The sequence below is a fragment of the Rhineura floridana genome, chromosome 1 (assembly GCF_030035675.1).
Source record: "Rhineura floridana isolate rRhiFlo1 chromosome 1, rRhiFlo1.hap2, whole genome shotgun sequence".
Classification (NCBI taxonomy): Eukaryota; Metazoa; Chordata; class Lepidosauria; order Squamata; family Rhineuridae; genus Rhineura; species Rhineura floridana.
The window spans coordinates 307,633,865-307,660,969 of record NC_084480.1 but is presented as its reverse complement, the minus strand read 5'-3'; the positions used below and the strand labels follow the sequence as shown (position 1 = coordinate 307,660,969).

At 43.4% G+C, this 27,105-nt stretch overlaps 1 protein-coding gene across 1 annotated transcript in view; it reads left to right on the top strand.

Annotated features, from left to right (window-relative positions):
* Positions 1-3,120: 3,120 nt before the first annotated feature.
* The window catches only part of OC90 (otoconin 90), a 40,487-nt gene continuing 16,502 nt past the window's right edge, over positions 3,121-27,105 (top strand). Inside the window, exons 1-7 of the mRNA XM_061611850.1 lie at positions 3,121-3,130; positions 11,001-11,060; positions 12,545-12,719; positions 13,190-13,302; positions 17,324-17,452; positions 23,499-23,555; positions 26,561-26,611. Coding sequence (XP_061467834.1) covers positions 3,121-3,130; positions 11,001-11,060; positions 12,545-12,719; positions 13,190-13,302; positions 17,324-17,452; positions 23,499-23,555; positions 26,561-26,611 — 595 coding nt within the window. The remainder of the gene's footprint in view (positions 3,131-11,000; positions 11,061-12,544; positions 12,720-13,189; positions 13,303-17,323; positions 17,453-23,498; positions 23,556-26,560; positions 26,612-27,105) is intronic.

Sequence of the window (27,105 nt, the reverse complement as noted above, 5' to 3'; positions counted from 1 at the left end):
TTTTTTTTTGCAAGGGGAACTTACACGATGATGAGCCGATATGAATTGGCATCCCAATCTTAAAGCTGTTGGCTTTGAAGGGAATAAACTGCAGTGACAATAATGGGACAAGGCAGCAATTCTCAGTATACTGATTTGAGTTAGTTTAGTTGAATCCAGTGAGAACTCCAAAACAAACATGTGTCAGATTGCACTTAGAGATGGGTGAATCTGCCAGTTTTGATTTCTGACAGTTTTTCATTTTCCCAGTCTTCAGTTCTCCACATTTCCACATCAGTTAGCATTTAAAAAAGAAAAAGTCATCATGAAAATTCAGTAGCAGTGTAGTGTGAAAGTCTCCTAACGTACACATTTTTGTATGCTATTTTGTCTAATATACACATTTTTGCAAAACAGCTTTCCCTAGTATAATGCATTTTTGCATGTTTGTTTATTATTTATTTTATTTATTAGATTTATATCCCACCTTTCTTCCAAGGAACTCAAGCTGGCATACAAACACAGTTCTCCTCTCCCTCCTGATTTTAAACTCTCAACAACCCTGCGAGATGGGTCATTTTCACTAATATATGCAGGTTTATGGACATTTCCCCTTTGTGTTTTTGACACGTTGTTTGGCTGGAGAACTGCACTGCAAAATTTGGAGATTTGAAAGGATGACTGTGTTTCAGTTTTCATATTGTTTTGGAAACTGCGAATTAGGTAGATTTGGCTTTAAATGCGAGTTGAAACGAATTTCTCCATCCCTAATTGCATTGTACTTTACTTTGAGATTTCAGGGTTGAGCTGGGATTCTAAGCACATGCGTGATATAATCATATGCATGATGCTGGCTCAAAAGCGAGCCCCACTGACTCAGTGGAACTTACCGCCTGATCAAGTTTACTCAGAAGCAAATTCCACTTCGTTTAACTGGAAGTACCCCTAGTAAGTGTACCTAGGATTGCAGTCTTAGTCCCTGTTGATGATTACAGCCTTAGGGTAGCATTCAACGCTAGTCCTACTCAGAGTAGACCCACTGAAGTTAATGAACATGACTAACTTAGGTTAATTAATTCCAATCGGTCTTAGTGGAATACAAGCCTTAAGGTACAACCAGACGGTTCTAATTTAAGTGACTAGATGTGAGGTTTCAGTACTCTTAGCTGTATCATGTATGCATGCAAAGCATTTCAGCCTCTTTTGTTGTTCCCCTGGCTGCATGCCTGATGGGGAATGACTAGTGTGCCAGTTCTGCATGTGTCATCTGCCAGCTGTCCCCCCCCCAGTGAGCTCAGGAATGGTCCCAGGTGAAATAGCTCCCACCCTTTCTAGGGCCACTTCCTGTTTACCTGTTTAACCATTCTGCTTATTTACAAGGAAAAGCTATAGGATCAGGGATCCAAGCAAGGATTGATGTTGAGGAAGCAAGTTGATTTGGTCTTGGTGTAGGAACCAAGATGGTGACGGAACTGTTTTAGAATTGGAGGTTATCAATGCAGGAGCTATAGACCAGAGATTGATGGGTAAATCAATCAGAAGGTCCCCAGTTGAATCTCACTTCTGCCATGAACTCACTAGGAGATCTGGATGAGGCACTTTCAACTTCCCCCACTTCCACCAGCAACAGGAGATAATAACATTAGCTGACCTTACAGGGCTGCTATATTTTTGAGCCTTTGAAAATGCTGTCAAAAGGCTAAAGGTGGTACCTGGTGTCTTTCCATGGATGGAAAGCATAGGTCAGTGGGACGGTCCCCCAATCCTCTGAATCATTTTGGGGGGTACAGAAGGCTGCAGTGGGAGGGGGGGAAGAAGCAGGAATCACCAAACATAAGAGTTCTGCCAGAACAGGCCAAAGGCCCATCTAGTCCAGCATCCTGTTTTCACAGTGGCCTGCCAGATGCCTATGGGAAGCCCACAAGCGGGAGATACTTCAAAATTGCCTCTGTCTAGGTTCCACTGATGGATGACTTCTGTCGTGAAGGGACACCAACTGAATACCACCCTAAACCTTTACTGTACAGATGCAAACATATTGTCTCTGCAATACATCCACTCTCTTGGAAGCTACAGGGAGGGGAGGGGTGAAAGTTAAACAGCTGCATTTTTGGATAAGTGTTTTAAATCACGGGTAGGTTGAATATAGATCAGGATTACTGACTATGTGATTTGCAGTAGATCAACCAGGTCTAACTCCCAATTGGTTAACAACAGAAATGTCCCCTGCAAATTAGACTGATAAAACAGACAAAGCTTGGGGTTGAGACCAGGAATGGATTTTTGTGTGAAAGTGGTGGGTGGTAACTACTGGAGCTGGTGGGACAGTGAGCAAGGCAACTAACGGGAGAAAGAGTCACTGGAGGCAGAGTCGACTTACTCTGCTTTCATCTTTATCTTCCTCCCTTGCAAAGATACAATGGCGAATCAAATAATTGTCTGACACAGGCATATTTTTAGACTGAGGAGAAAAGTTTGATACTTAGAAATGTTCAGAGCTTAGAAAAGTTACTTTTTTGAACTACAACTCCCATCAGCCCCAGCCAGCATGGCCACTGGATTGGGCTGATGGGAGTTGTAGTTCAAAAAAAGTAACTTTTCCAAGCTCTGGAAATGTTACACTTCTAGGAGTCAGCACCAAACACCTAGATATACCTGTGAAAAACCCAAAGTAGGTCCCGCAAGTTTGAAATCTGCCCACCCTTCCTTTAAATTGTACCAAGTCATGCAGAGAACATCCCTTATCCCTTGATAAGGCTCCATTAAGTTGGTCATGACTACTACATCCATTGATGAGTCTATCCTCCTTGAATTTATTTAATTCTTTAAAAAATGCATAAACGTGATCTAAGCTAGTGTCCATCACCATAGCTTGTGGCAGCAAGGTCCATCAACTGATTTTGCACTGCATGAAGTGGTATCTACTTTTTATCTGTCCTGAACCTACTGTCAATCAATTTCACCAGGTCACTCTGAATACAGGGGTAGTCGACATGGTGCCCACGAGATGTTGCTGGACAACACCTCCTATCAGCCCTGACCCTTGGCCATGCTGGCTAGGGCTGAGGGGAATTGTAGTGCAGGGGTGGTGGTGGTCCTCCAGATGTCATTGGACTCCAACCTCCAGTAACCATATTCAGTATGGCTAAGGGTGAGTGGTGATTACGATGATGGTGGGAGGTGTAGTCCAGCAACATCTGGAGAGTCCAATATCTGGAGGACGTCACATTGGCTACCTTCCTCTCTGCTCCTTTTTCAACACCGTTCACAATTTTCAAAACTTTTATAGTTACTTCTTTACTTTTCTCAATAGAAACCCCCCAAATGCCTTTAGCCTGTCATTGCGTGAGCAGTTACTCCCTCAGGTGAGCTGGCTGTTGCATCATCTTTGCCAGCTCTATAAAATAAATAAATAAATAAATAATAAAGGGGCAACTATATATTCGATTGCCTTAATATGCACACTCTGTTTAACATTTTACTTAATTCACCAGGCAAGATTCCTGCAAAATAATGGCGGTAATTCTCCTGGTGAATATGTTGATGGTATTGCATAGTAGTGGTAAGTGGAAAAAAATGTTACTGTTTTTCTAGCTCTGTTAATAATTTCATGTGGATAATATGCTTCGAACAATTCTCTAGAGCAGATATGGGGAACCTTTGGCCCTCCGGATGTTGCTGTCACTCGGTGACAGTGATGGATGGGGCCGAAAGCCAAAGTGGATGGAACAATGAATGTTAATTTAATCTTTGTAGCTGGCTTGTTTCTACACACACTCACACATCCCTCTTTGTTCTTTACCCACATGAGAAAAATGCATACTCAGAGTTCAAGGATACATTTTAGCCCGTCAAAGACAGTTAAGGGTGATGCAAAGCAGGGCCAGCAAAGGGTATGGCCTTGGCATAAGGGGTGTGGCTGGGGAGAGTCCTGAGGGCAGGTCAAGAGGCCTGGAGTGCTAAATTTGGCCCCCAGGCTTGAGGTTCCCCAGCCTTGATTATACCACTGACCCTCCCATGCCAATTCCCCATCACCCCTGCATTTGCTTTAGCTGGTAGATGTGTGCTTAAAAACATGTGTTCAAGACAAACACATTGCAGAAGTGGAGGCAGGGGCTTTGTGAGCAGGTGAGTGGGGTGATAAAGCCCATTCCCATGCCAGTCACACTTTCCTGTGTGATCCTTCAAGAGGAAAACTAGGGTGGGGGAAATGGCTGGGAGGCATTTGCAGGGAAGAACTGGTGGGCAAAGAAGGGTTAAGCACCTACTTTCTGCCTGCTGATTATCCCTTGCAAAATGCCCTCTGCCCCTGCACTAGTGTTTCAGGAGAACATGGGACAGAGATAATGTGACTCTGCCCTAATAAGACCTAGCAGTGGACTTTCCCCCCCTTCATTTTAGGAACAGAGATCCTCCTGGAGACCAAGTTAAATTCAATGCCAAAAACCTTGATTCAATGCAGAGTTAAATGTAAAGCTCTGCCTGTCCTCAACCCTAACCCCACAGATGAAGAGCACTGATAGCGGCAATCATCTGTGGTGAGTATGTGCAGCGACTAGGAATGGAAAGATCTGTCCATTTCAGTTCTCTCAGTTTCTCATTATTCCAATCTTAAGTTCAGTTCTCCACATTCCTGCAGCAATTTGTGGATTTTTTTAAAAAAACCTCATGAAAATTCTCCAGCATTTTCATGCGAATTTCTCCTAATAAACACATTTTTGTAGGCAATTTTAACTAAAGTGCACATTTTTGTAAGCCATTTCTCGTCACATAATTAATTTTTGCGTGTTATTTTCAGTTATGTATTCATTTTTACGCACACATTCTCCTAACATATGCATTGTTGTGAAATGCATTGCGTAAAATAAGGAATTAAGGTTGATGTAGCAGTGCAAATTTTCAATACAAATTTAATATAATGAAGTATGAATAATATGAATGATAAAAAATATATAAAAATATATTATATTATTATTTATTATATTATTATATCCTTATTTTACACTATCAGTTTACGTTAAGGTTTGAATAAGACTTACTTGGATCACAGTCACGTGAAATGCATTGCAACATTTGGATAAGTGTAAAATTTCGAAGGATGGCTTGTTTCGGTTCTCACATTGTTTCGGAAAGTGCAAACTTGATAGATCCAGCTTGAAATGCAAACTAAATCAGAAATTTTCACCCATCCCTAGTAGGGATTAATTCCAGACCCTGATTCCGTCTCAGCCTCCACAACAGACAATTGGCATTATTATCATTTGTTGGACATGTAGACATACAGATCCTTATATGCAACCTCCTTCTATGTATAGCACTCTGTTACTCATTTTTTCAATGAACATTTAATATATAAATAGCAAAGGTGAAATACATGAAGTCAACAAAATATAGAGGAGAGAAGAACAAGCAAGAGATATACATTGGAAATTGCACTGGAGGCCAAGTGAGTTAGGGGGGTGGGAAGCATGGTTTGAAGATTAAAAAAAACCTCTCCCCTACCCTCAATAAATTGCATGGATTTTGCCAGGATAAAGTAGGCATGCTTGAATTAATTAATTTATTATTTGATTTATATCCCGCCCTTCCTCCCAGCAGGAGCCCATGTCCTTTTCTTGAATTTTGTGGAGTTGTCAGGGGGTTGCACAAATCAAAGTGTCAAGTAGATACAAAGATTTCCACTTTTAGGTAGTCACCAAAATCAATTCCCCCTTCCACCTGCCATTTAAGGCTGCAGGTTTGCGTGCGTGCACATATGTGCGGCCTTGAATGCTCACCCTGACATGAATCATGGAGGAAGGTTCAAACTAGCTTTCTCCCTGACATGCTAGAAAAATCACATTTTTTTCTGAGGATTTGTGTCTCCCCCCCATTATATAATTTATAAACATAGACACCATAGAGTCCACTATCACCATCACTCTGGGTTCATGGCTGGCTATGGGACTGAATCAGCCTTGGTTGCCCTGATGGATGACCTCTATAGAGAGTGGGACAGCGGGAGTGTGACTTCCTGCTTTTTGATCTCTCTGTGGCTTTTGATACTATCCACCATGATATGGACCGGCTCCATGGAATGGGAATTGGGGGCACCATGGTATGGTGGTTCCAGTCCTTCCTACAGAATCGAGGCCAGAGAGTAGCATTGGGTTGTTTTTTTTTAACCCCCCTGACAGTGCCCTATGGGGAACCATAGGTTTATAATTAATAAACATGGAGACCATATTGTCCACCATCACTCTGGGTTCGTGCCTGGCCATGAGACTGAATCAGCCTTGGTTGCCCTGATGCTTGACCTCTATAGACAGCGGACAGGGGGAGTGCAACCTTGCTCCTACTTCTCAATCTCTCTGCGGCTTTCAGTACCATTGACCACAGTATCCTCCTGAACCAGCCCCATGGAATGGAATGGGGGCATCGAGTCCAGAGGGTAGCATAGGTTGATGGTTTTTTCGGCCTCCTGGCAGTGCTGCTATGAAGTGCCATAGGGTACAATATTATCCCCAATGCTATTTAATATTTATTTATTTATTATTATTTATTAATTACATTCTAAACTGCCCTGTAGCAACAGCTCTCAGGGCGGTGTACAACAAGATAAAACCACATATTTAAAATACGAGCAGGTGTGGATTGCGCCATACAATAAAAAATTATTTAAAACAAACTAAAATAAAAATAAAATAAAAATTACAAATTACAATTAAATTAAAATTAAAATAGCTTAAAATGCCTGGGCAAAGAGGTGGGTTTTTACCTGGCGCCGAAAGGATGACAAAGAAGGCGCCAGGCGTATCTCATCTGGGAGGGCATTCCATAATATCTATATGAAGCTGCTCAGAGCAGTCATTAGGAGTTTTGGGGCAAGGTGTCATCAGTATGCTGATGACATTCAGCTCTACTTCTCCATAACATTCAAATTAGAAGAGATTGTGAGGGCCCTGGACCAGTGCCTGGACGCAGTGGTGGGATGGGTGAAGGAAAATAAGCTAAGCTTGAATCCTTGCAAGATGGAGGCACTGTGGGTGAGTAGTTCCCATGTCCGAGAAATTGGTCAATTGCATGCCCTGGACAGGGTTGCACTCCACTTGAAGGAGCAGATATGTGATCTGGGGGTGCTTCTGGATCCAGTTCTGTCACTAGATAGTCTCAGTGGCTAGAAGTGCCTTTTGTCAGCTGCACCTAGTGAGACAAATATGACCATTCCTGGACCAGGACAGTTTGACCACAGTAGTTCAGGCACTGGTGACTTCAAGATGGGATTACTGCAGTGAGCTCTATGTGGGGCTTCTCTTGCGCTTGGCCAGGAAACAGCACTTAGTGCAAAATGCTGCAGCCATATTGATGATGGGAGTGAGACCCTGTCAGCTTACAACACTTCTGCTCAGAGATCTGCACTGGTTGCCAATTTGTTACCAGATCAAGTTCAAGGTGTTGCTACTGGAATATAAAGCCCTTAAGAGCTCGGGACCAATTTACTTGGGAGATCACCTTACCCCATATGTGCCTACTCAAGCATTTTGATCTGTGGAGCAGGCACTGTTACAGGTGCCACATAATATTTGTTCCACACTTGCAAGAAATCATTCTTTTAGCATGGCAGCACCTACTCTTTGGAACTCCCTGCCCATTGACATCAAGTACGCGTCTTCACTGTATTCCTTTTGGTACCTCCTTAAAACTTTTTTGTTTAGACTAGCCTATCCAGACACATAGATGTTGATCTGTTTTCTTTTTTTTAATTAGTAGCTGTTTTAATTGTTTTAAATAAGTTTTTAATTACTTGTTTTAATTGTATATTGATAATTTTAATGTTTCTTTCTGTAAACCGCTTTGAGATCTTTACATTCAGGCAGTATATAATTTTTATTAAATAAAATAAATAAATAAATGCTCATCAGAAGCCTAAACTTGTGATATAATCTAGGCACGTTTCTGCTGATTGTATACAGATTGGCTCTTAGATTTTATCTCATGGTTAGCCTGTAACAAGATGTAGCAGAACTCCAAAGATGCATGTGTAATCCTCCAAAGCCATTTTGCACACTACATGTTAGGTGTATGCCTAAAATGTTTTTAATTATTCGTCTAAAAATGTATACCCTGAAAAACATTTGTACTGTGTAGATAAGGCACACTCATCAGGAAGATAAGACTCGGTAGCTCCTTGTCAAAGTGTATTCTTGGTGATAAACCTGGGTTTGTCCTGCGTAATATGTGAAATGGCCTACAGATGCTTCATGTACTCTATTGACTTTTTTTCCCTGTTTTATTTTGTGATTTTTCTAACCTGAATTGGGGAGACAGGCGGTCAAGGATCAGAGACACCAGGAATTCCAATGGATCTTCCGCATGCAACAGAAAGAGATCTAAGTAAGAAGTGCTTGTTCTGAATCTGTCCTGCAGGAACAATTCCTCTGCCTAGATGAAGCTGCAGTCTGTCAGTCTATCTTGCCCAATATTACTGCAGACGCTGGCAATAGACCTTCAAGGTCTCAGGCAGGCCATGGTGGCTGATGCCCACTGGGTAGGGCAGAAGACAAGGAGACCAACAGTAGAATCATACAGATGGAAGGGGCCTATAAGGCCACCAATTCCAACCCCCTGCTCAATGAAGGAATCAAAATTAAAGCATACCCGACAGGTGGCTGTCCAGCTGCCTCTTGAAGGCCTCCAGTGTTGGAGAGCCCACCACCTCCCTAGGTCATTGCTTCCATTGCCGTACCACTCTAACAGAAAGTTTTTCGTAATGTCCAGCAGAAATCTGGCTTCCTGCAACTTGAGCCCATTATTCCATGTCCTGCACTCTGGGATGAGCGAGAAGAGATCCTGGCCCTCCTCTATGTGACAACCTTTCAAGTACTTGAACAGTGCTATCATATCTCCCCTCAAATCTTCTCTTCTCCAGGCTAAACATGCCCAATTCTTTCAGTCTCTCCACATAAAGCTTTGTTTCCAGTCCCCTGATCATCCTCATTGCCCTTCTCTGAACCCATTCCAGTTTGTCTGCGTTCTTCTTAAAGGGTGGTGTCCAGAACTGGACACAGTACTCACGATGAGGCCTAACCAGTAACAAATAGAGGGGAACCAATACTTCATGCAATTTGGAAACTATACTTCTGTTAATGAAGCCTAAAATAGCATTTGCCTTTTTTGCAGCCACATTGCACTGTTGGGTCATATTCAGCTTATGATCAACAACAATCTCCCAAGGTCCTTCTCGCATGTCATATTGCTGAGCCAAGTATCCCCCATCTTATAACTCTGCATTTGGTTTCTTTTTCCTAGGTGTAGAACTTTGCACTTATTCCTATTAAATTTCATTCTGCTGTTTTCAGCCCAATGCTCCAGCCTATCAAGATCACTTTGAATTTTGTTTCTGTCCTCCAGGGTATTAGCTATCCCTCCCAATTTTGTATCATTTGCAAATTTGGTTCCCTGCACCTCCTCATCCAAGTCATTAGTAGAAATGTTGAAGAGCACTGGGCCCAGGACCTGAGCCCTGCAGCACCCTGCTCATTACCTCCCCCCCCCAGTTTGAGAAGGAATCATTGATAAGCACTCTTTGAGTACAATTCTGGAGCCAACTGTGGATCCACCTGATAGTTGTTCCATCCAGCCCACATTTAGCTACCTTGCTAATCAGAATATCAAGGGGCACTTTGTCACAAGCTTCACTGAAGTAGAGATATATTATGTCCACAGCATTCCCACAGTCTACCAGGGAGTTTACACAATCAAAAAATGAGATAAGATTAGTCTGGCAGGATATGTTCTTGATAAATCCAGTAGCTGGAGCTAGAGCCAATGACAGGCAGTGTCTCACCGTTGACTGGCTGTAAGAAGGCAGACAAGTGGAGGCTGGCTAAGATTGGTGGGGCAGTACCTCATTTGCCCTAATGGACCAGCCTCCACTGTAGGGAGAGGTTTCCCCCAGCTCTGCTACCTGTTAGGATCCTCTTAACTGGTGATACCAGAGATGGAACATCTGGGAGCATCTGCATGCAAAGTGTGTGCTCTGTCACTAAGCATTCCTCCTCCTGTGAAAGGGGCAGAGGCTAAGAATGGATTCAGGAAGCTAGTTTGTCCCAGCAAGCATTGCCTTTAGTAGTTACCAAGTAATGGAAATTTGGTAAAACCTATGCAGGTAGCAAAATTATATGGTATAGCTCCTGCTAAACCCTACAATTTCATACTGTAATGGAGGACATCGAATGCTGACATTATCTAGGCTATCTTTTCCCATCCTTTGGCTCCCCAGATGTTGCTGGACTACAGTTGCCATCATTCCTGACCATTGGCCCTGCTGGCTGGGGCTGATGGGAGTTGTAGCCCAACAAAATCTGGGGACCCAAAGATTGGGAAAGGCTGATCTAGGGTACTTTTCTCCCTGACATTCTTGATTTCTATGTGTAGGGAGTTTCTTTTTCATGACAACAGTGTTCTCCCCACCGGCTGTATAAAGTGCTGTGTAAAGTATAGTCCAGGAAAATGACATATCACATGCAAATTGGCCCTAGATTGGCTGGGTGGACCCAGGGACCGACGCAAAGATCAACAGCAAAAAAATTGAGCATCCTCCAATTGGTGGCTGTTAAATCCATCACTTAAAGCTGTATCCGTGTCACATGTCCACAGAACAGATGAGAGTTTTGCTTGTGGTGATGAAGAGAGAACAATAATCGTAGACTGGGGTGGGCTGGCGTAGTTGGATGGGTGGCAATATTGTTTCCCAGAAGCTCATCAGCTGTTAATTGGCTATGTCATAATAAATAATTTATGACTTTCCTGTTTTTAGCGATCCCAACCATTAAGAGCCAAGATAGTCCCTATCTGTATGGCCACGGCCCTCTGAGTTCTGTTTTTGGTCACTCTAAAGTGTGACAGAATGGTGGGAGAGTGGGATGGAAAGTTGGCAACCGAGTTCTCTTTGCAATTATCCCACATCTTTATAGATGCTATGAAATAAATGAGAGAAGGGCATGCATACCTTTAATGTTTTAAAACTATTTTATATTCAGATAACATTACATTCTTCAATGGGGTCTTTGCCAACGTGGAAAGCGTTGCATTGTTTTTTGGTAAGTGAACTCTTCCTTTCTTTTGAAACGGAATAGGACTTGCTTTAAGGGGAGGGCAATCCCTGCATATCTGCATTTTGTTTTGCGTGCATTACTTTGAATTGTGGACAAAACTGAATGCACCAGTGTGCCTATCCTGAATGGAAAGCAGTGCTATGTATCAGGAAGACACAGGAGGAAACCACAGCAACATGTTACAGCTCAGGATTCCAGCCCTCCATTCCTCTCCCCTCCCCTAATCACTCAATCTTTTATGCCCACTGAGCATGTTCAATTCCCACTGGGTTGTTTTTGTCCCCCCCCCCGCCATAGGGTTGCCAGGTTCAGGGCCTGAGACTGATCCTGTATCTTTAGGAGAAGAGAAAGTCAGCCAAGTGCAGGTGTTCTTGCAACCCTGTAATGGGAAAAACCACAAGGTGGAATTCTCCCTTCCCCCTGCACAACTTTTAAAGATACAGAAGACCTCTTGGAGGCCGGGCCTGGCAACCCTACTCCAGGAACATATTCATATAGGAAGCTGCCTTACACTGAACCAGACTATTGGCCCACATAGATCAGGAGAGATCCAGTTTGTCCAGTGATTGGTACCAGCAAGCCATTCCTCCCAGCCCAGCCCCTCTTTCCTAAGCAAACTTGGAGAGAATTCATGGTAGAGAGGGCCCGCTGGGAACTAGAGAGCCTGGTATAGGCCTGAACTTGGGGCCGTGTGCTCCTGAGCATGTTAAGGAGCAACATTTCTTGCTGTAGCATGTGGGATTTATTGTTTTCTGGGCCACCCAGTCCATTTCAGTGAATCAGGGGGATTCGAGGTGTTGAGTTAGGAGGAAATTGCAAACTCCATGCATCTCAGCAGCAAGACAGAGGTCTACAAGGCCTGTGCAGTCTGCAGCAATCTACCCCCTCCTATCCATTCCTCCTCACTTTACATGGGTAACATTGCTTGAAAAGTGAGACGACTAGCAAGGAGGCCAGGGTTATAGGAACATAGCCTTATGCTAAGTCAGAAAATTGATCCATCTAGCTCAGTACTGTCAACATCAGTGTTCTTCAACCTTGGGTCCCCAGATGTTGTCAAACTACAACTCCCATCAACCCCAGCCATCTTAGCCAATGGCCAAGGATGATGGGAGCTCTAGTCCAACAACATCTGGTGAACCAAGGCTGAAGAACGGTAGTCTACATTAACTGATAGCAGCTCTCCAGAGTTTCAGGTATGGGACATTTCCAGCCCTACCAGGAGATTCCAGGGATTGAACCTGGGACCTTTTGCATGCAAAGCAGATGTTCTGCCATGGCTTATCTTTCTGAGGTATGGTTTTATCCCCCTGAGCTTTCTCAGAAAAAGCCCTTGGTTGTTTTCCTGCGCATTCTTTGAGAAAGCTCCCAAATTATGATTTTTTGAGATGATCCCAGAATCTGGATGATCCATCTCAAATGTCAGTTTAACCTCAGATTGTGTGTTCACATTGTGTATGTTTCTGCAGACTGTTTGGGTTCTCACTTCACCTGGCTGCAGTCCATATTCACCAGCTTCCCTGCACTGCTCAACTTTGTGAGTAAAATGAAGTGTGTGACTGGCATCTGCCCGAGAGACTTCGAAGACTATGGTTGCGCCTGCCGATTCGAGATGGAGGGCCTCCCCGTGGACAAAGTGGATGGGTGAGTTTGGGATATGAATGATGCCATTTCTATTTTGTAGATGGGAAAACCCATCACAGGAGATACGTACATGGTGCCTACCTCAGCAGTACCTAGCCTCGGGCCCATCATTGTCTCTCAGTCTGAACCAACTCATAGGGTTGGTTTTATGAGGATAAAATGGGGAGGAGGAGACCATGTGTGGCACCTTAAGCTCCTTGGAGGACAGTTGGGATATAAATGTAAAACATTTATAAGACAAACAAACATGCATTTTTGCACACTCTTTTGTGGGGGGAGGGGCTGGAGATCTTCATCGCAAAATGTGGAGAACTGTGAATTTTGAAATGTTACCAGCTCTTGAATTTTGGAAAACGTGAATTAGGTATTTAACACATGAAGTGAACAGTTTCTGGGGCTAAGCCAAGAAACACATGCAGTCCCAAATGGCCTCTTACATTAATTATTTGATTGTACCCCCTCCCAATAAGCTGCTGTTTCCAACACCGTGAGTGTTACGAAGAAGCAACAGAGCAAGAATGTGTGTGGGACCCTGCCAAGATTACTATGGACGTCAGCTGTCTCACCAAAAACATCACCTGTGGTAAGACTGTAGAAGAAGGCAGCTGACGAACCTCTTGCCCTCCTGATGTTGCTGGAATACAACTCCCATCATCCCTGACCATTGACCTTGTCGGCAGGGGTCAGGGGGAAATGGAGTCCAACCACATCTAGAGGGCACCAGGTTGGGGAAGGCTGCTATACAGAATCTAATCTTGGATGACCCTCATTTTATGTTTGTTTTTCTGAAATTCCAGTCCTGTCTTTCCATTTAACATGCTCAAGGGGATTTACAATGAATCAAAAGAACAATAAAATACAATTGATAACAAATATAGAAGAGCATCAAGCAGATAAAATAGCTCAGGTTAAAGATGCCTGGAAGGTTCAGATCATAACAGACCAGAAGGCCAGTTTCCCCTGACCAAAAGATCCCCAAAGAAAGAAAGAAAGAAAGAAAGAAAGAAAGAAAGAAAGAAAGAAAGAAAGAAAGAAAGAAAGAAAGAAAAAGAAAGAAAGAAAGAAAGAAAGAAAGAAAAAGAAAGAAAGAAAGAAAGAAAGAAAGAAAAAGAAAGAAAGAAAGAAAGAAAGAAAGAAAAAGAAAGAAAGAAAGAAAGAAAGAGAAAGAAAGAAAGAAAGAAAGAAAGAAAAAGAAAGAAAGAAAGAAAGAAAGAAAGAAAGAAAGAAAAAGAAAGAAAGAAAGAAAGAAAGAAAGAAAGAAAGAAAGAAAAAGAAAGAAAGAAAGAAAGAAAAAGAAAGAAAGAAAGAAAGAAAGAAAGAAAGAAAGAAAAAGAAAGAAAGAAAGAAAGAAAGAAAGAAAGAAAAAGAAAGAAAGAAAGAAAGAAAAAGAAAGAAAGAAAGAAAGAAAAAGAAAGAAAGAAAGAAAAAGAAAGAAAGAAAGAAAGAAAGAAAAAGAAAGAAAGAAAGAAAGAAAAAGAAAGAAAGAAAGAAAGAAAGAAAGAAAAAGAAAGAAAGAAAGAAAGAAAGAAAGAAAGAAAGAAAGAAAAAGAAAGAAAGAAAGAAAGAAAGAAAGAAAAAGAAAGAAAGAAAGAAAGAAAGAAAGAAAAAGAAAGAAAGAAAAAGAAAGAAAGAAAGAAAGAAAGAAAGAAAGAAAAAGAAAGAAAGAAAGAAAGAAAGAAAGAAAGAAAGAAAGAAAGATCTTAGGCTGAACCATGGAGGAGGACGTCTCTTGCATCCCTAACTAACCCTTCTCAGATCAAAGTGTGACACACAGGAGAGCCTCTGTAGAAGGTCTTAAACCGGGAATGGGCAACCTTTGGCCTTCCGGATTTTGATGAGCCATTGGTCATCCCAAGCCATTGGTCATGCTTGCTGTGGCTTATGAGAGTTGTGGTCAGAAGTGTAGTTGTCCAGGATCTTGGAGGGGTGTGTGTCTTAGACCCCTTACTTTTTGAGAAGTAGGGTCACAGCAGGGTCCCTCTGTCTCCAGCATCCTACGAGCCAATCAGCGTGAAAGAGGAGTGCGTTAGCCACTGAGAAGAATTTTCTAACATGCTTCCTTGTTCTTTCCTGCTGATTGGAGCCAATGAGTGTGAAAGGAGGTGAGTCAGACACTAAGAATACTCTTTTCAGTAGCTAACACTCTCCTCTTTCACGCTTATTGGCTTCTAGGGATGTCTGTTGTAGTGGGAGAAGGAATTCACAAGGATCTCATTCTCAATCCTACAGCAAAAATGGGGGGCACATGGCTGTGACTAACATGAAGGGACCCTGCACTTCTGAATTTGCCACTACACCACTGGTTGTAGTTCAGCAACATCTGGAGGGTCAAATATTCCCCACACCTGCCTTCAACCGATACATATAGGAGAAGATGATCTTTTAACTGCACTGGTCCAAGCTGTTTAGAGCTTTATTTATCATATATTTTGCAAGTTTTTAAACCATGTCACAGTCTAAGGTCACCAAAGCTGTGTATATATAAAAAATCTAAAAGCAGTTAAAACAGTTTCTACAAACCATACAGACAATAAAACCATTCCTGCAAGCTTCATAAGCAGTAAAGCAGTGTACAGATACAAAATTAATGTTTCATAAATGATATGGTCACACCTCAGGGAAAGCCTTCTCAAACAAAATGTCTTCAGTAGGTGTCTACACATCAGGATACCGGACACTTCTCTGATTCTCATGGTGTGTTTTTGCTAAGGCTTCTGAAATTCTAGCCCTAACGACACCAATTGGACGAGTACATAACATACAAGAAGAGACCAGTGCCAGGATCCCAGGACACTCTCAACGCCATGTGCCTACAGACTTTCAGTCTAATGCTATGACCAATTAGTTTATGTACTTAGTATTTGTATCACTTTCAGGTTTGACAATTATTTTTTAAACTGAATATTAAGTAAGTAGTAGTAATTTAAGTTTATAGTTAGACTATTTATAGCACTTACTATTACTGTACAAGCCTAAGTTGCTTGTAAAATTCTGCATCTTCACTTTAAACATTTAGAGGCTAAAAGGTTCTCGGGGGTTCTTAGACCACTTACTTTTTTGGGAGCAGGGTCCCTATGTCTCCAGCGTCCTATGAGCCAACCAGCATGAAAGAGGAGTGTTTTAGCCACTGAGAATCTTCTTACATGTTTCTTTGTCCTTTCCTGCTGATTGGAGCCAATCAGAGTGAAAGAAGGTGAGTCAGCCACCGAGAAGACTCTTCTCAGTAGCTAACGCACTCTAACACACTCCCCTTGCATGCTGATTGGCTCCTAGGGACATCTGTTGTTCTGGGAGAAGGTGCACATGGGAAAGACAAAGGAGTGTGGAGCTGACGACGGAGAGCAAGAGAGTGAGGGGACGTGGCTATGAGGGGCGTGGCATGACTATCATGAAGGGACCCTGCACTTCTGAATCTGTCACTACGCTACTAGGCTACAGTACTATAAAGAAACATAGTTACTGAAAATAACAGTTGATTGTCAAGTACTTTCTTGTTAAAACAAATTCATCCTCTATCAATGTAGCACAAAATTAAAGCCTCAGGCACCTAAGCTAAGATTTTTTCCCAGTAACGTTAACGACTTCAACAAACCAGCCACAATGGCAAATGTGGCAAAAATGAAAAAACAAACAAACTTAAAAACTGGACAAAACACCATGATGAAAACTGGTGTTGATGCACTGAATGAGGCTTTCTGTGACATCCAGACTACGGTGAACCTTTTTTGGTTGAAGTTGATATCATTGATAGAAGCAGAGAAATTAAAGATAACACAAGCCCTTGCAGTGCCAGTTTTTAGATGACCCTCCCCCCTTTCTGACCCCCCTGTAAATCAGGGGTGCCAGATAAAAAAAATTATAACTGCATGTTTGGTGTCTCAATTTGGCCTGATATATATGGTGCAACAACCACTATTACTGAAATATTCCTGGTTGATTGCATCAAATCCCTGTGGTCATATGTAAATATTGCATTGATGCACTTTGTATTAGGATCTTCATTATACCACACCTTTGGGTTTAGGTTGCGTACACACACCATGCATTTAAAGCTTATTTAAAGTACATGGCTTCCCTCAACGAATTCTGGGAACTATAGTTTATCCCCCACAGAGCTCAAAGTATAATTTCCTGGATCCTTTGGGGGGAAGTGATGTGCCTTAAATGTGCTTTAAATGTATGGTGTGTATGCAGCCTTAGATTCTACGTTTTGGAATGTTGCTTACTTCATTCCCATGTGCTTTTATAAACTGGCAGATTATAATACTTTTAGAAGTGCAGTTTATTCTTGCATCAGTCATTCCCTGAAGAAAATCCTGTCCAAATCAGCCCTTAGAAAGAAGATAATTTTAGATCAGCTTGAGTTTTCCAGTGGATTAGAACCGCCTCTTGCCGTGAACAGCTCTCAGTCTTAAACTCATCCCATGCTGGTTGAATAGGGTCAGGGCACGATATACACTCTTGGCTACAAACTGAAATGTACTTCTCCAGGTCAAAACCTTACAGACAGAAGGCAGATTGTGGAAACAGATATCTCAATAGTACTTTGTATGTTGATCTCTCTCTCCCTCTCTCTCTCAATTTTGGTTTTCTTTCATCTCCAGAGTCTAATGATCCCTGTGAACACCTTCTCTGCAACTGTGACAAGGCAGCTATTGAATGCTTCTTGCATTCACACATTAACTCTTCCTTGAATGGCCTGGATGTTTCATTCTGCCCCTCTCTGGTTACAGGTGAGAATATAAAAGAGAAAGTCTGAGATCTGCTTTCCTCTACGTTGGTAGATGTACCTGTTCCCTGATCTGAATTTGGAAGAATTGCTTCCTTGCACAGTAAATGTGTCTGCTGTACAGTTGTCAGGTTCTTGGCCTGAGAATGATCCTGTATCTTTAGGAGAAGAGAAAGTCAGCCAAGCGCAGGTGTTAATGAAACCCTGTAATGGGAAAAACCACAAGGTGGAATTCTCCTTTCCCCCTGCACAACTTCTAAAGATACAGACCTCTTGGAGGCTGGGCCTGGCAACCAAGGGGTCTTCTGTATCTTTAAAAGTTGTGCCCGGGGAAGGGAGAATTCCACCTTGTAGTTTTTCCCATTACAGCGTTGCAAAAACACCTGCACTTGGCTGACTTTCTCTTCTCCTAAAGATACAGGATCAGTCTCAGGCCATGAACTTGGCAACCCTAGTCTGTGACTGTGCCATTTATTTTGTCTAGTTCTGGGACATAGTGAATGAATGACACTAACCAGTGATTTTAAGACTGCTTTCCAGGGGGTTAGGCTTATCGAAGACTCCTCATTGAGCAGCTGGTCATGCATAGGCTTGTTTGGAGCAGACATCTGGGGGTCAGGGCCAGGGAGGGGGTCAAGTAGTGTGGCCATGGTATTTTTGTAGACTACAGCTCCCATCATCCCTGACCCATGCTGGCTAGGATTGATGGGAGCTGTAGTTCAATAACATCTGGAGGGTCACAAGTTCCCCACCCCTGATATAAATGATGGCTTTAGAATCAGTGCCAGCAACAGTCCACTTCACACATTAATTGCATGGTGGGTACTCTATAGAAATACCAGGGCTGTACTAGTGGACCTCCTCCCCAGCCCTGACCCCCAGAATGTCCACACGTTGGTGAGGATGTTTACACATGACACCTAGGCATCTATGCGACTGGGACTTCCTATTGTACGGGGTCATGGAAGCCTAGATCCAAGCTGCTGCTGCTGCTGACACACAGACTTGTCAGTGACATGGATGTGGAGGGATCAGGGCCAGTGGCACAACCCCAACCCTTGGTAATCACATGGAGCACTCATCGTGGAGATAACGCATCAAGGGGACTAACATGCTCTGAACGTGGGGACTCTCACAGAGTTCCTTTCAACCACAATGGTTTCATCATTCACCAAGGAGACTACTACAGTAGAGCAGAATCACAGAATCACGGAATAATAGAGTTGGAAGGGGCCTATAAGGCCATTGGGTTTAATCCCTGCTCCATGCAGGGTACATGCTTTCTATGCACAAGAAAGTGGGGAAGGGCCATAGCTCAGTGGTAGAGCATCTGCCTTGGATGCAGAAAGTCCCAAGCTCAGTCCCTGGAATCTCCAGGAAGGGCTGGGAGAGAATCCTGCCTGGAACCTTGGAAAGCCACTGCCAGTCAGTGTTGACAATACAGAGCTAGATGGACCAACGGTTTGACTCGGTATAAGGCAGCTTCCTATATTCCTGTGTTTCAAGTCCATTACCTGGAACTTTCATTAAAAAGGTTCAACTAACAGGTGATGAGAATGTCTCTTACCTGAGACTCTGGAAAGCTGCTGCCGGTCAGAGTAGACAATACTGGGCTAGATGGAACGAATAGCCTGACTTGTTACAAGCCATCTTTCTGCATTTCTTTCTCATTTTGAAAGAGGAAGTAAATCTGGCCCTTCCATTTAATTTAGGGGTAGGTTCCCTTTCTTCCACATGGGGCTACATCCTCTCGGCCGCCATCTGTTGGGATCTGCATGTTGGCAGTGGGCAGGGCCGGAGCTGATGACGGGCAGAGCCAGGGACAAAAATGCTCTGCATTAACAAATTTGGAATAATAAAGACCTCCCTGCTTCAATTTTCACCATAGCTATGTCAGATTATAATCCCCAGTTCTATGCAAGTCTACTCTGTACATTGGGTTTGATAGGGTCACTCTCAAAAGAGTATTTAGGAGGTTTTTTCCTAATACAACCAGGGGTGTAGTCATTCAGGGTCTCAGGGTGTGTGTCTTAGACCCCTTACTTTTTTGGGAGCCAGGTCCCAGCAGGGTCCTTATGCAGGCCTGGTGCCAGGCATGACTGGGCCCTTGGGCACCAGCCTGGCCTGGGCCCCCTGCTCCCAGCCCCCCTATAGATTGTGCGGGACCGTTCCACTTACCTCTTCTCTCTTTCTGTGAATGCCCTGTGTGCTGGGCGCACAGGTCGCTGCCATCAACCAGGATGGCGGCACAGGCTTCTCTAAGGGGCTGGTCCTCCCACCGCCATCTTTGCTGCTGGCATGCATGTGTGCTATGCTTCGTGCATGCACATGTCTACCATCAATCAAGATGGCAGTAGGGACATCAGCCCCTTAGAGAAGCCTCTGTTGCCATCTTGGTTGATGGCAGAGACCTGCACATCCAGCACATGGGGCATTCACAGAAAGAGAGAAGAGGTAGGTGGAGTGGGCCGGTGCCACGGGCCTGCAAGGTCTGTATGGGGGAGCTGGGGGCTCTGTCTCTGCAATCTGTGGCAGGGTTGGGAGTCGACTACCCCCACACCCTAAGGAGGGGCCCTTCAGGGGCCCCTATGGACCACAGGGGCCTTTAGCCAGGGCTCGACCTGGCCACCCTTATGTCCTTATGTCTCCAGCATCCTACAAGCCAATCAGCATGAAAGGGGAGTGCGTTAGCCACTGAGACTCTTCTTTCCTGCTGACTGGAGCCAAACAGAGTTAAAGGAGGTGAGTCAGCCACTGAGAAGACTCTTTTCAGTAGCTAACACCCTCCCCTTTCATGCTTATCAGCTCCTAGGATGTCTATTGTTGTGGGAGAAGGCATTAACAAGGATCTCATTCTCAACCCAGCAGCAAATAACGGAGGGTGTGACTAAAATGAGGGGACCCTGCACTTCTTAATTTGCCACTACACTACTGATTACAACACACCAAAACTCTTCTGGAAAGCAAGTGAAAGTCATTACTTTCTGTCTCTAGAGTGCTACACCCACACAGCAGAAGCCCATGAATCTGTTCTCAGACAGCTGAGGGGGCACAACTTTTCCCCAAAACAATTCAACCAGGAAAAAGTTAGCAAATAAAATACTGCCCCTTCCAAAAAATCTGAAACGGCATAGAAAGGGGTTGTGGGGGGGGGGGAAGGGGGGATAAATCTGAAGGAAATGAACAGGAAGGAAGGAACTCTGATGGGATGAAAGAATGGGGCAGCTTCAGGAAGTACTTTGTAGCTTTGTAAATGCATCAGAATGTACGCTGGGCTCTGCACCTGGAGTTTTAAATCAATCTATTCCATGCATCAGGCACCTCATTCAGTAGCCTTCTGCATCCTGACATCTTCCATCTTTTGTCTCTTAACGTGTACACTGTCCATTTTTCATATGCTGGAGATTTCATGGGAAGTCATGGGACTTCTGTTCCGTCTTCTTTTCAGAAACAGCTAGCGAGAAAAGTCAGACAATACTTCCTACTGCAGGTATGCTTTGCACTCTACACACTATTTCCCCTAAAACCAATTTATTTATTTATTTACTTACTTATTAGATTTATATCCCACCCCTCCTTCCAGTAGGAGCCACTAGTGAGAACAGAGACTTTCCCTAGCGAATAGGTAAAGTTGGGGACGATGCCAGTTTGTTCACCCCTTCCCAGACTTGACAGTTCTCCTCTCCAAGTCGGCAATGACCAGTTTGCTTTTTCCTGCAGCTGAATTTCTTCAGACTTTAGTGTCCAGTAGGGATGGATGAATCTGTCAAAGTTGGTTTCTCTCATTTTTCAAATGCAAAGTTCTGTTTGCAACCTTAAGTTCATTTCTACACCGGTTTGCAACTCCTTTTTAAAAAAGTCTTCATAAACATTTTAGCACACATTTCTCCTAATATGCACATTTTTGCATGCAGTTTTGCCCAGTATGCACATATTTGTAAGTAAATTTGATGGATAGAAATATGTAGCTGAGTAGTACAGCATCTGCCTTGCATGCAGAAGGTCCCAAGTTCAATCCCCGGAGTCCAGGTAAGGCTGGGGGAGACTCTTGCCTGAAACCCTGGAAAGCCTCTGCCATCTGTGTAGACAATACTGCATTAGATGGACCAAAGGTCTGACTCTGTATAAGGCAGCTTCCTATGACCCTAATTTACCCTAATATAATGCACTTTTCTATATTATTTTCAGTAATATCTGCATTTGTATGCACACTTTCCCTCAAGATATGCATTTTGTTCTTTTTTTTTGGTTGGAGGACTGCACTGCAAAATTTGGAGAAGTGTGAACTGCAAAAGACAGCTCTTTTTTGGTTGACGCTTTGGTACGAGAAGCGTGCACTAGGTAGTTCCTTGCTGAAATGCAACCAAAATAAAATTTCTTTCCCATTCCTAGTACTGGCATACACACATAGTGTTCCTTCTCACATAGGGGTCTTCTGAAGCCCCTTTGTGTGAGAGAACAAATTTAAAAGGATGGCTGTTTTTCAGTTCACTCGTTTCAGGAACTGCAAATGGGTTCACATTAAAATGCAAACTTAAACTCATTTTCTCTCCCTGTCCCTAGTGTCTGATTGGCCTAATGAAGTAGGTAGGGTCTTCTTACATTCTTATGAAGGGTTTTTACTTTGCACTTTACCCCCCCCCCAATAAAAAGCATCCCGGAGCAGCTTATGGAGATCCCTAAACAGACAGGCCCTGTCCCTCAAGCTTGCAACCTAAAAGACATGATCCCAGCGAAAAAGGAACTAAGAGAGAGGAGGAAAAACAAACAAACCCAGGCAGTAGTTTTAAGTTACAAAGTTCTTATAATGGTCAACTGAAAAGAGAGGTCAAGGAGAGGACCCAAAAGTTGCTGATCTCTCAGCTAAACTGATGGAGTGGTCCTGCATCTCTTCCTCCCTCTGCTGCAGTCTGATGGAATGGCTGCTGCCATGTGGAAAGCAGAGCCTGACGGAGGTGGCTTCTCAGTGGAGGTGATGGTGGGCCCCGCTTCCCTTCATTCCCTCTTCTACAGCCTGATGGGATGCATAACAATGATCCCCCCCACCCTCAAATAATTCCGTGCCACCTTCACTACCAATCTGCTGCCAGGATATTTTCCTGGAAAAATGAGAAATGGTTGAGGAAATGAAACACCCAATTGACACCAGACACTTTGGGAGAGTTGATCAGGGTGGTTTTATATGGCACTTTATAGGAAATGGACCCCTTGATTGGCAGGAAATTCCCTTCCTTTGCTCAGTGGCTTGCTTTCATTAAGCATCTTTTTTTAAAAAAAATTAAAGTGCTATGCAGATACACACACACTCATACACACTCACAGAGGAATGGGCAAATGTGTCAATTCCAGTTTCTTTCCGTTTCTCATTTTTCCAATCTTGAATTCAGTTCTCCACATTTCCACATCAGATTGTGTTGTTTTTTTTTTTAAAAAAGGCCACATGAAAATTTATCAGCAAATTCTTCCTATTATACATATTGTTGTATGTGATTTTGCCTAACATACACATTTTTGTGAAACAATTTCCCCTAATATAATGCATTTTTCATGTTGCATTCATGAATATGTGCGTTTTATGCACGCTTTACTGCAGTGTGTGCATGTTTGTACACATTACTCGAGGGGACAACTGCGCTGCAAAATTAGAGAAGTGCGAATTTCAATGGATGGCTGTGTTGAGGTTCTCATATTGCTCCAGAAAGTGCACATTAGGTAGATGCATCTTTAATGAGAATTGAATTGAATTTCTTCCCTATCCCTACATTGTTACAGCTGATTTTAGTATTGTATTTTCCCCATTTCTGGGACCTTATGGTGAACGGTGCATAAAACATTTGATGATAGTGACAATGATGATACTGTAGTATGAACTCTGATTGATGAGGATTCCTGTGTGCATGGAGATGTGCATGCATCTGGGTATGCATAGACCCTCTTCCATACTGTTGCTAAATGCACATCTGCCAGACATCCTAGCCAGCAGGCCCACCAGCATGGCTAGATTCTATATGTCTGTCTCCAGTAAGAAGCTTTTTTCTTTCTTTCTGTAGAGATTCAGCACCAGAGGCCTGAAGATACTCAGTTGACAGACACATCAGTGGCAGAAGGTATGTGCTTGTGTTCCAGTGTTCTTATAGCTGGGGTAAGAACTGAACCTTTGCAACATGGTAGGCCAGATTTTGCAAAAAGGGAACAGACGGGTCTGTGATTCTGACATGAGCACATATTTTGTATAATTTCTTCTACTTGCACTGAAGACAGAGCATGAACGCGCCATAAAATACTAGTGGGCAACACTGACACACATTGTATCTTCACATGCTGCTACGCTGCATTCCTCTTCTCTTTCCTGGGGTCCAGTGGTGGCTGGTGCCCATTGGGACTGGTGGGGTGGAAGGCAGAGAGGCCAATCGTAGGTGGAGCCAGAGCCAATGACAGGCAGAGCCAACTGATTATCATTTTTGTCCTCATTCTCCTCCCTGCCGAGTCCTAAAAGGGACAACACCGAGGAGGAGGAAGCTGGCAGGCAATATTACTTCCTGGGTAGGTGTTAAGTAAGAAAGTAGGCAGGTGAGGACTTGCAGAGGGCAGACTTCATTTACTCTAATGGACCAACACTCACTGCTGGAGTATTTCCTCTCACTCAGTTAGCCTCTACAGAGAAGATGCAGAGACAAAATGGAAGGGGTTCACAGGGTCAGTGATATGTTAAACAAGTCCTATGAGGAAAGCAGTGGCAGCTGTTGACGCCATGTCAGTGGGGCAGTGGAATCCACTTTGAGTGAATGGGCAGAAAAATGGCAAATGCAATTCAATATAAACAAGTGTAAAATTATGCATATTGGAGCAAAAAATCTTAATTTCACATATACGCTCATGGGGTCTGAACTGGCGGTGACCAACCAGGAGAGAGACCTCGGGGTTGTAGTGGACAGCACGATGAAAATGTCGACCCAGTGTGCGGCAGCTGTGAAAAAGGCAAATTCCATGCTAGCGATAATTAGGAAAGGTATTGAAAATAAAACAGCCGATATCATAATGCCATTGTATAAATCTATGGTGCGGCCGCATTTGGAATACTGTGTACAGTTCTGGTCGCCTCATCTCAAAAAGGATATTCTAGAGTTGGAAAAGGTTCAGAAGAGGGCAACCAGAATGATCAAGGGGATGGAGCGACTCCCTTACAAGGAAAGGTTGCACCATTTGGTGCTTTTTAGTTTAAAGAAAAGGCGGGTCAGAGGAGACATGATAGAAGTGTATAAAATTATGCATGGCATTGAGAAAGTGGATAGAGAAAAGTTCTTCTCCCTCATAATACTAGAACTCGTGGACATTCAAAGAAGCTGAATGTTGGAAGATTCAGGACAGACAAAAGGAAGTACTTCTTTACTCAGCGCATCGTTAAACTATGGAATTTGCTCCCACAAGATGCAGTAATGGCCACCAGCTTGGACGGCTTTAAAAGAAGATTAGACAAATTCATGGAGGACAGGGCTATCAATGGCTACTAGCCATGATGGCTGTGCTCTGCCACCCTAGTCAGAGGCAGCATGCTTCTGAAAACCAGTTGCCGGAAGCCTCAGGAGGGGAGAGTGTTCTTGCACTCGGGTCCTGCTTGCGGGCTTCCCCCAGGCACCTGGTTGGCCACTGTGAGAACAGGATGCTGGACTAGATGGGCCACTGGCCTGATCCAGCAGGCTCTTCTTATGTTCTTATAGGTTTCAGTCCCGGCTTTCAAGGAGCTGTCCAAGGTCCTGAAACTTAGTAGAATTAGTTTCAGTACCTTGGACAGCTCCTTGAAAGTTCAGACTAAAACCTGGAGCAGATTCTACTGACATGGAGCCACCAGCCACCACTGAGGAAAGACGGAAGGGACTGGGTCTGTTTTTCCTGGGGAAGACTAAGTGGGGGCATGGCAGTACTTTTCAAATACCCAAAGGGCTGTCATGTCGCAGACAACATAGGCTTATGCTCTGCTGTCCCAAAGAGCAGGACTAAATCTGATGGGCATAAGTTACAAGAGGGCAATTGCTATGGGATATTTGGAGAAACCTCATGACAGTAAGGATAGGTCACAAATGGAACCAGTTATTTAGGGTGATGGTTGGCTGTCCCTCAGTGGAGGTCCTCAGGCACAAGTTAGTGGGGCAGTGCCCTATTTGCTCTAATGGGCCAAGACTCACTGCTGGGGCATTTCTTCCTCCCCCACTCCCACCCCAGGTAGCCTGTGCAGGGAAGATCTTTTAAGGATGCTCTGGTACAGCACAGTGGAGAACCTGGCTGGGAGTCCAGAGTCTGTGAGTTCAAATCCTTGCTCATGTCTCCTGGGCGTCAAGGGCCAGCTAAAGATCACCTCCACAGTGAGTGGCTCAGGGGTTACATGCCCTGCCACCTGTGCAGCTGTGGGCAAGCTGCACAGTCCCAAGGAGCCCAGTTGCCCCCCAGCTGGCAGTGGCGGACAAGAAAGGGGCTGGCTTGTGCAGCTGTGGCAAGCTCGGCAGGCCCTAGCCAGCTGGGGAGGACTGGGGAGGACAGAGGGAAGGCAATGGTAAATCCTCTCTGAATACCGCTTACCATGAAATCCCTATTCATAGGGTCGCCATAAGTCGGGATTGATTTGAAGGCAGCCCATTTCCATTTTTCTGGTTCTGAGTGTCAAGCAGAGGGCTTGACTAAATGGCCCACAAGACCCTTCCAGTTAATATGATGCTATGACTTAGCCAAGAGAGGATTTAGGCCTAGTTTTTCAGATATGGCTGTAAGTGGTCAATCCCTTCTTGTAGAAGATCAAGCACCAATTATAGTGTTTTGCACCAGTAGGAAAAAAAACAAAAATACAACAGATATTTTTTGCAAGTATGTTACTCCAAAATATGGTATGCAGTCATAAAGCTTGCATGCTGTCAGAGGAATACCTTGACCGCTCTTTATCTTACAGTTATTCCACAACCCACTGATGGAACAGCTGCAAGGAGTTCTGGAGTGGAACGTAAGGCCTTCTTCATACCCATATTTTTTTGTTTGTCTCACTAATATGATTAATTTATTCTATTGCTTTTCATGCTTGATTTTCCTAACAAAAGCATCACTCCCTTATGTTTTCTTTAAACAGCTGCTTCTGGTGTGGAGAGCGATGGAGGCCGTGAAACCCACAGAGAAGGAAGTGAGTGATGGTTTTAGGCATGTGAAAATACTTTACTTATTTAGAAACCTTATTTAGAAAATTTATAAACTGCTTGATTAAAAAAACAACTCCAAATTTTTCTCCAGATAAAACATGGCTAAATCCATAAGCTAATTAAAAACAAATAATAATCACTGAAAATGAAGATCAATTCAAGAAAACATTAAAACAAATATAAGTAACTGAATCATGTGTCTGGACAGGCTTACTGACACAGGAAAGTTTTCAGCAGGTGTGTAAAAAAATATAGTGAGGATGCATATTCAGTGTCAATAGGCAGGGAGTTCCAATGTTCAGGTGCTTTTAAACATTGTATTGCATAAAAATATGATATAGAGTCTGAAAAACCACTGGCAAAAATTATTTATGGAAACTTCTTTCAAATTAACTATCTACCTATAAACTGTTAGTTTAGGGTGATTCTTTAGAGCAAGAACATAGAGTCCTGTCTGAGTCTGTAAGGATGCAGTCTT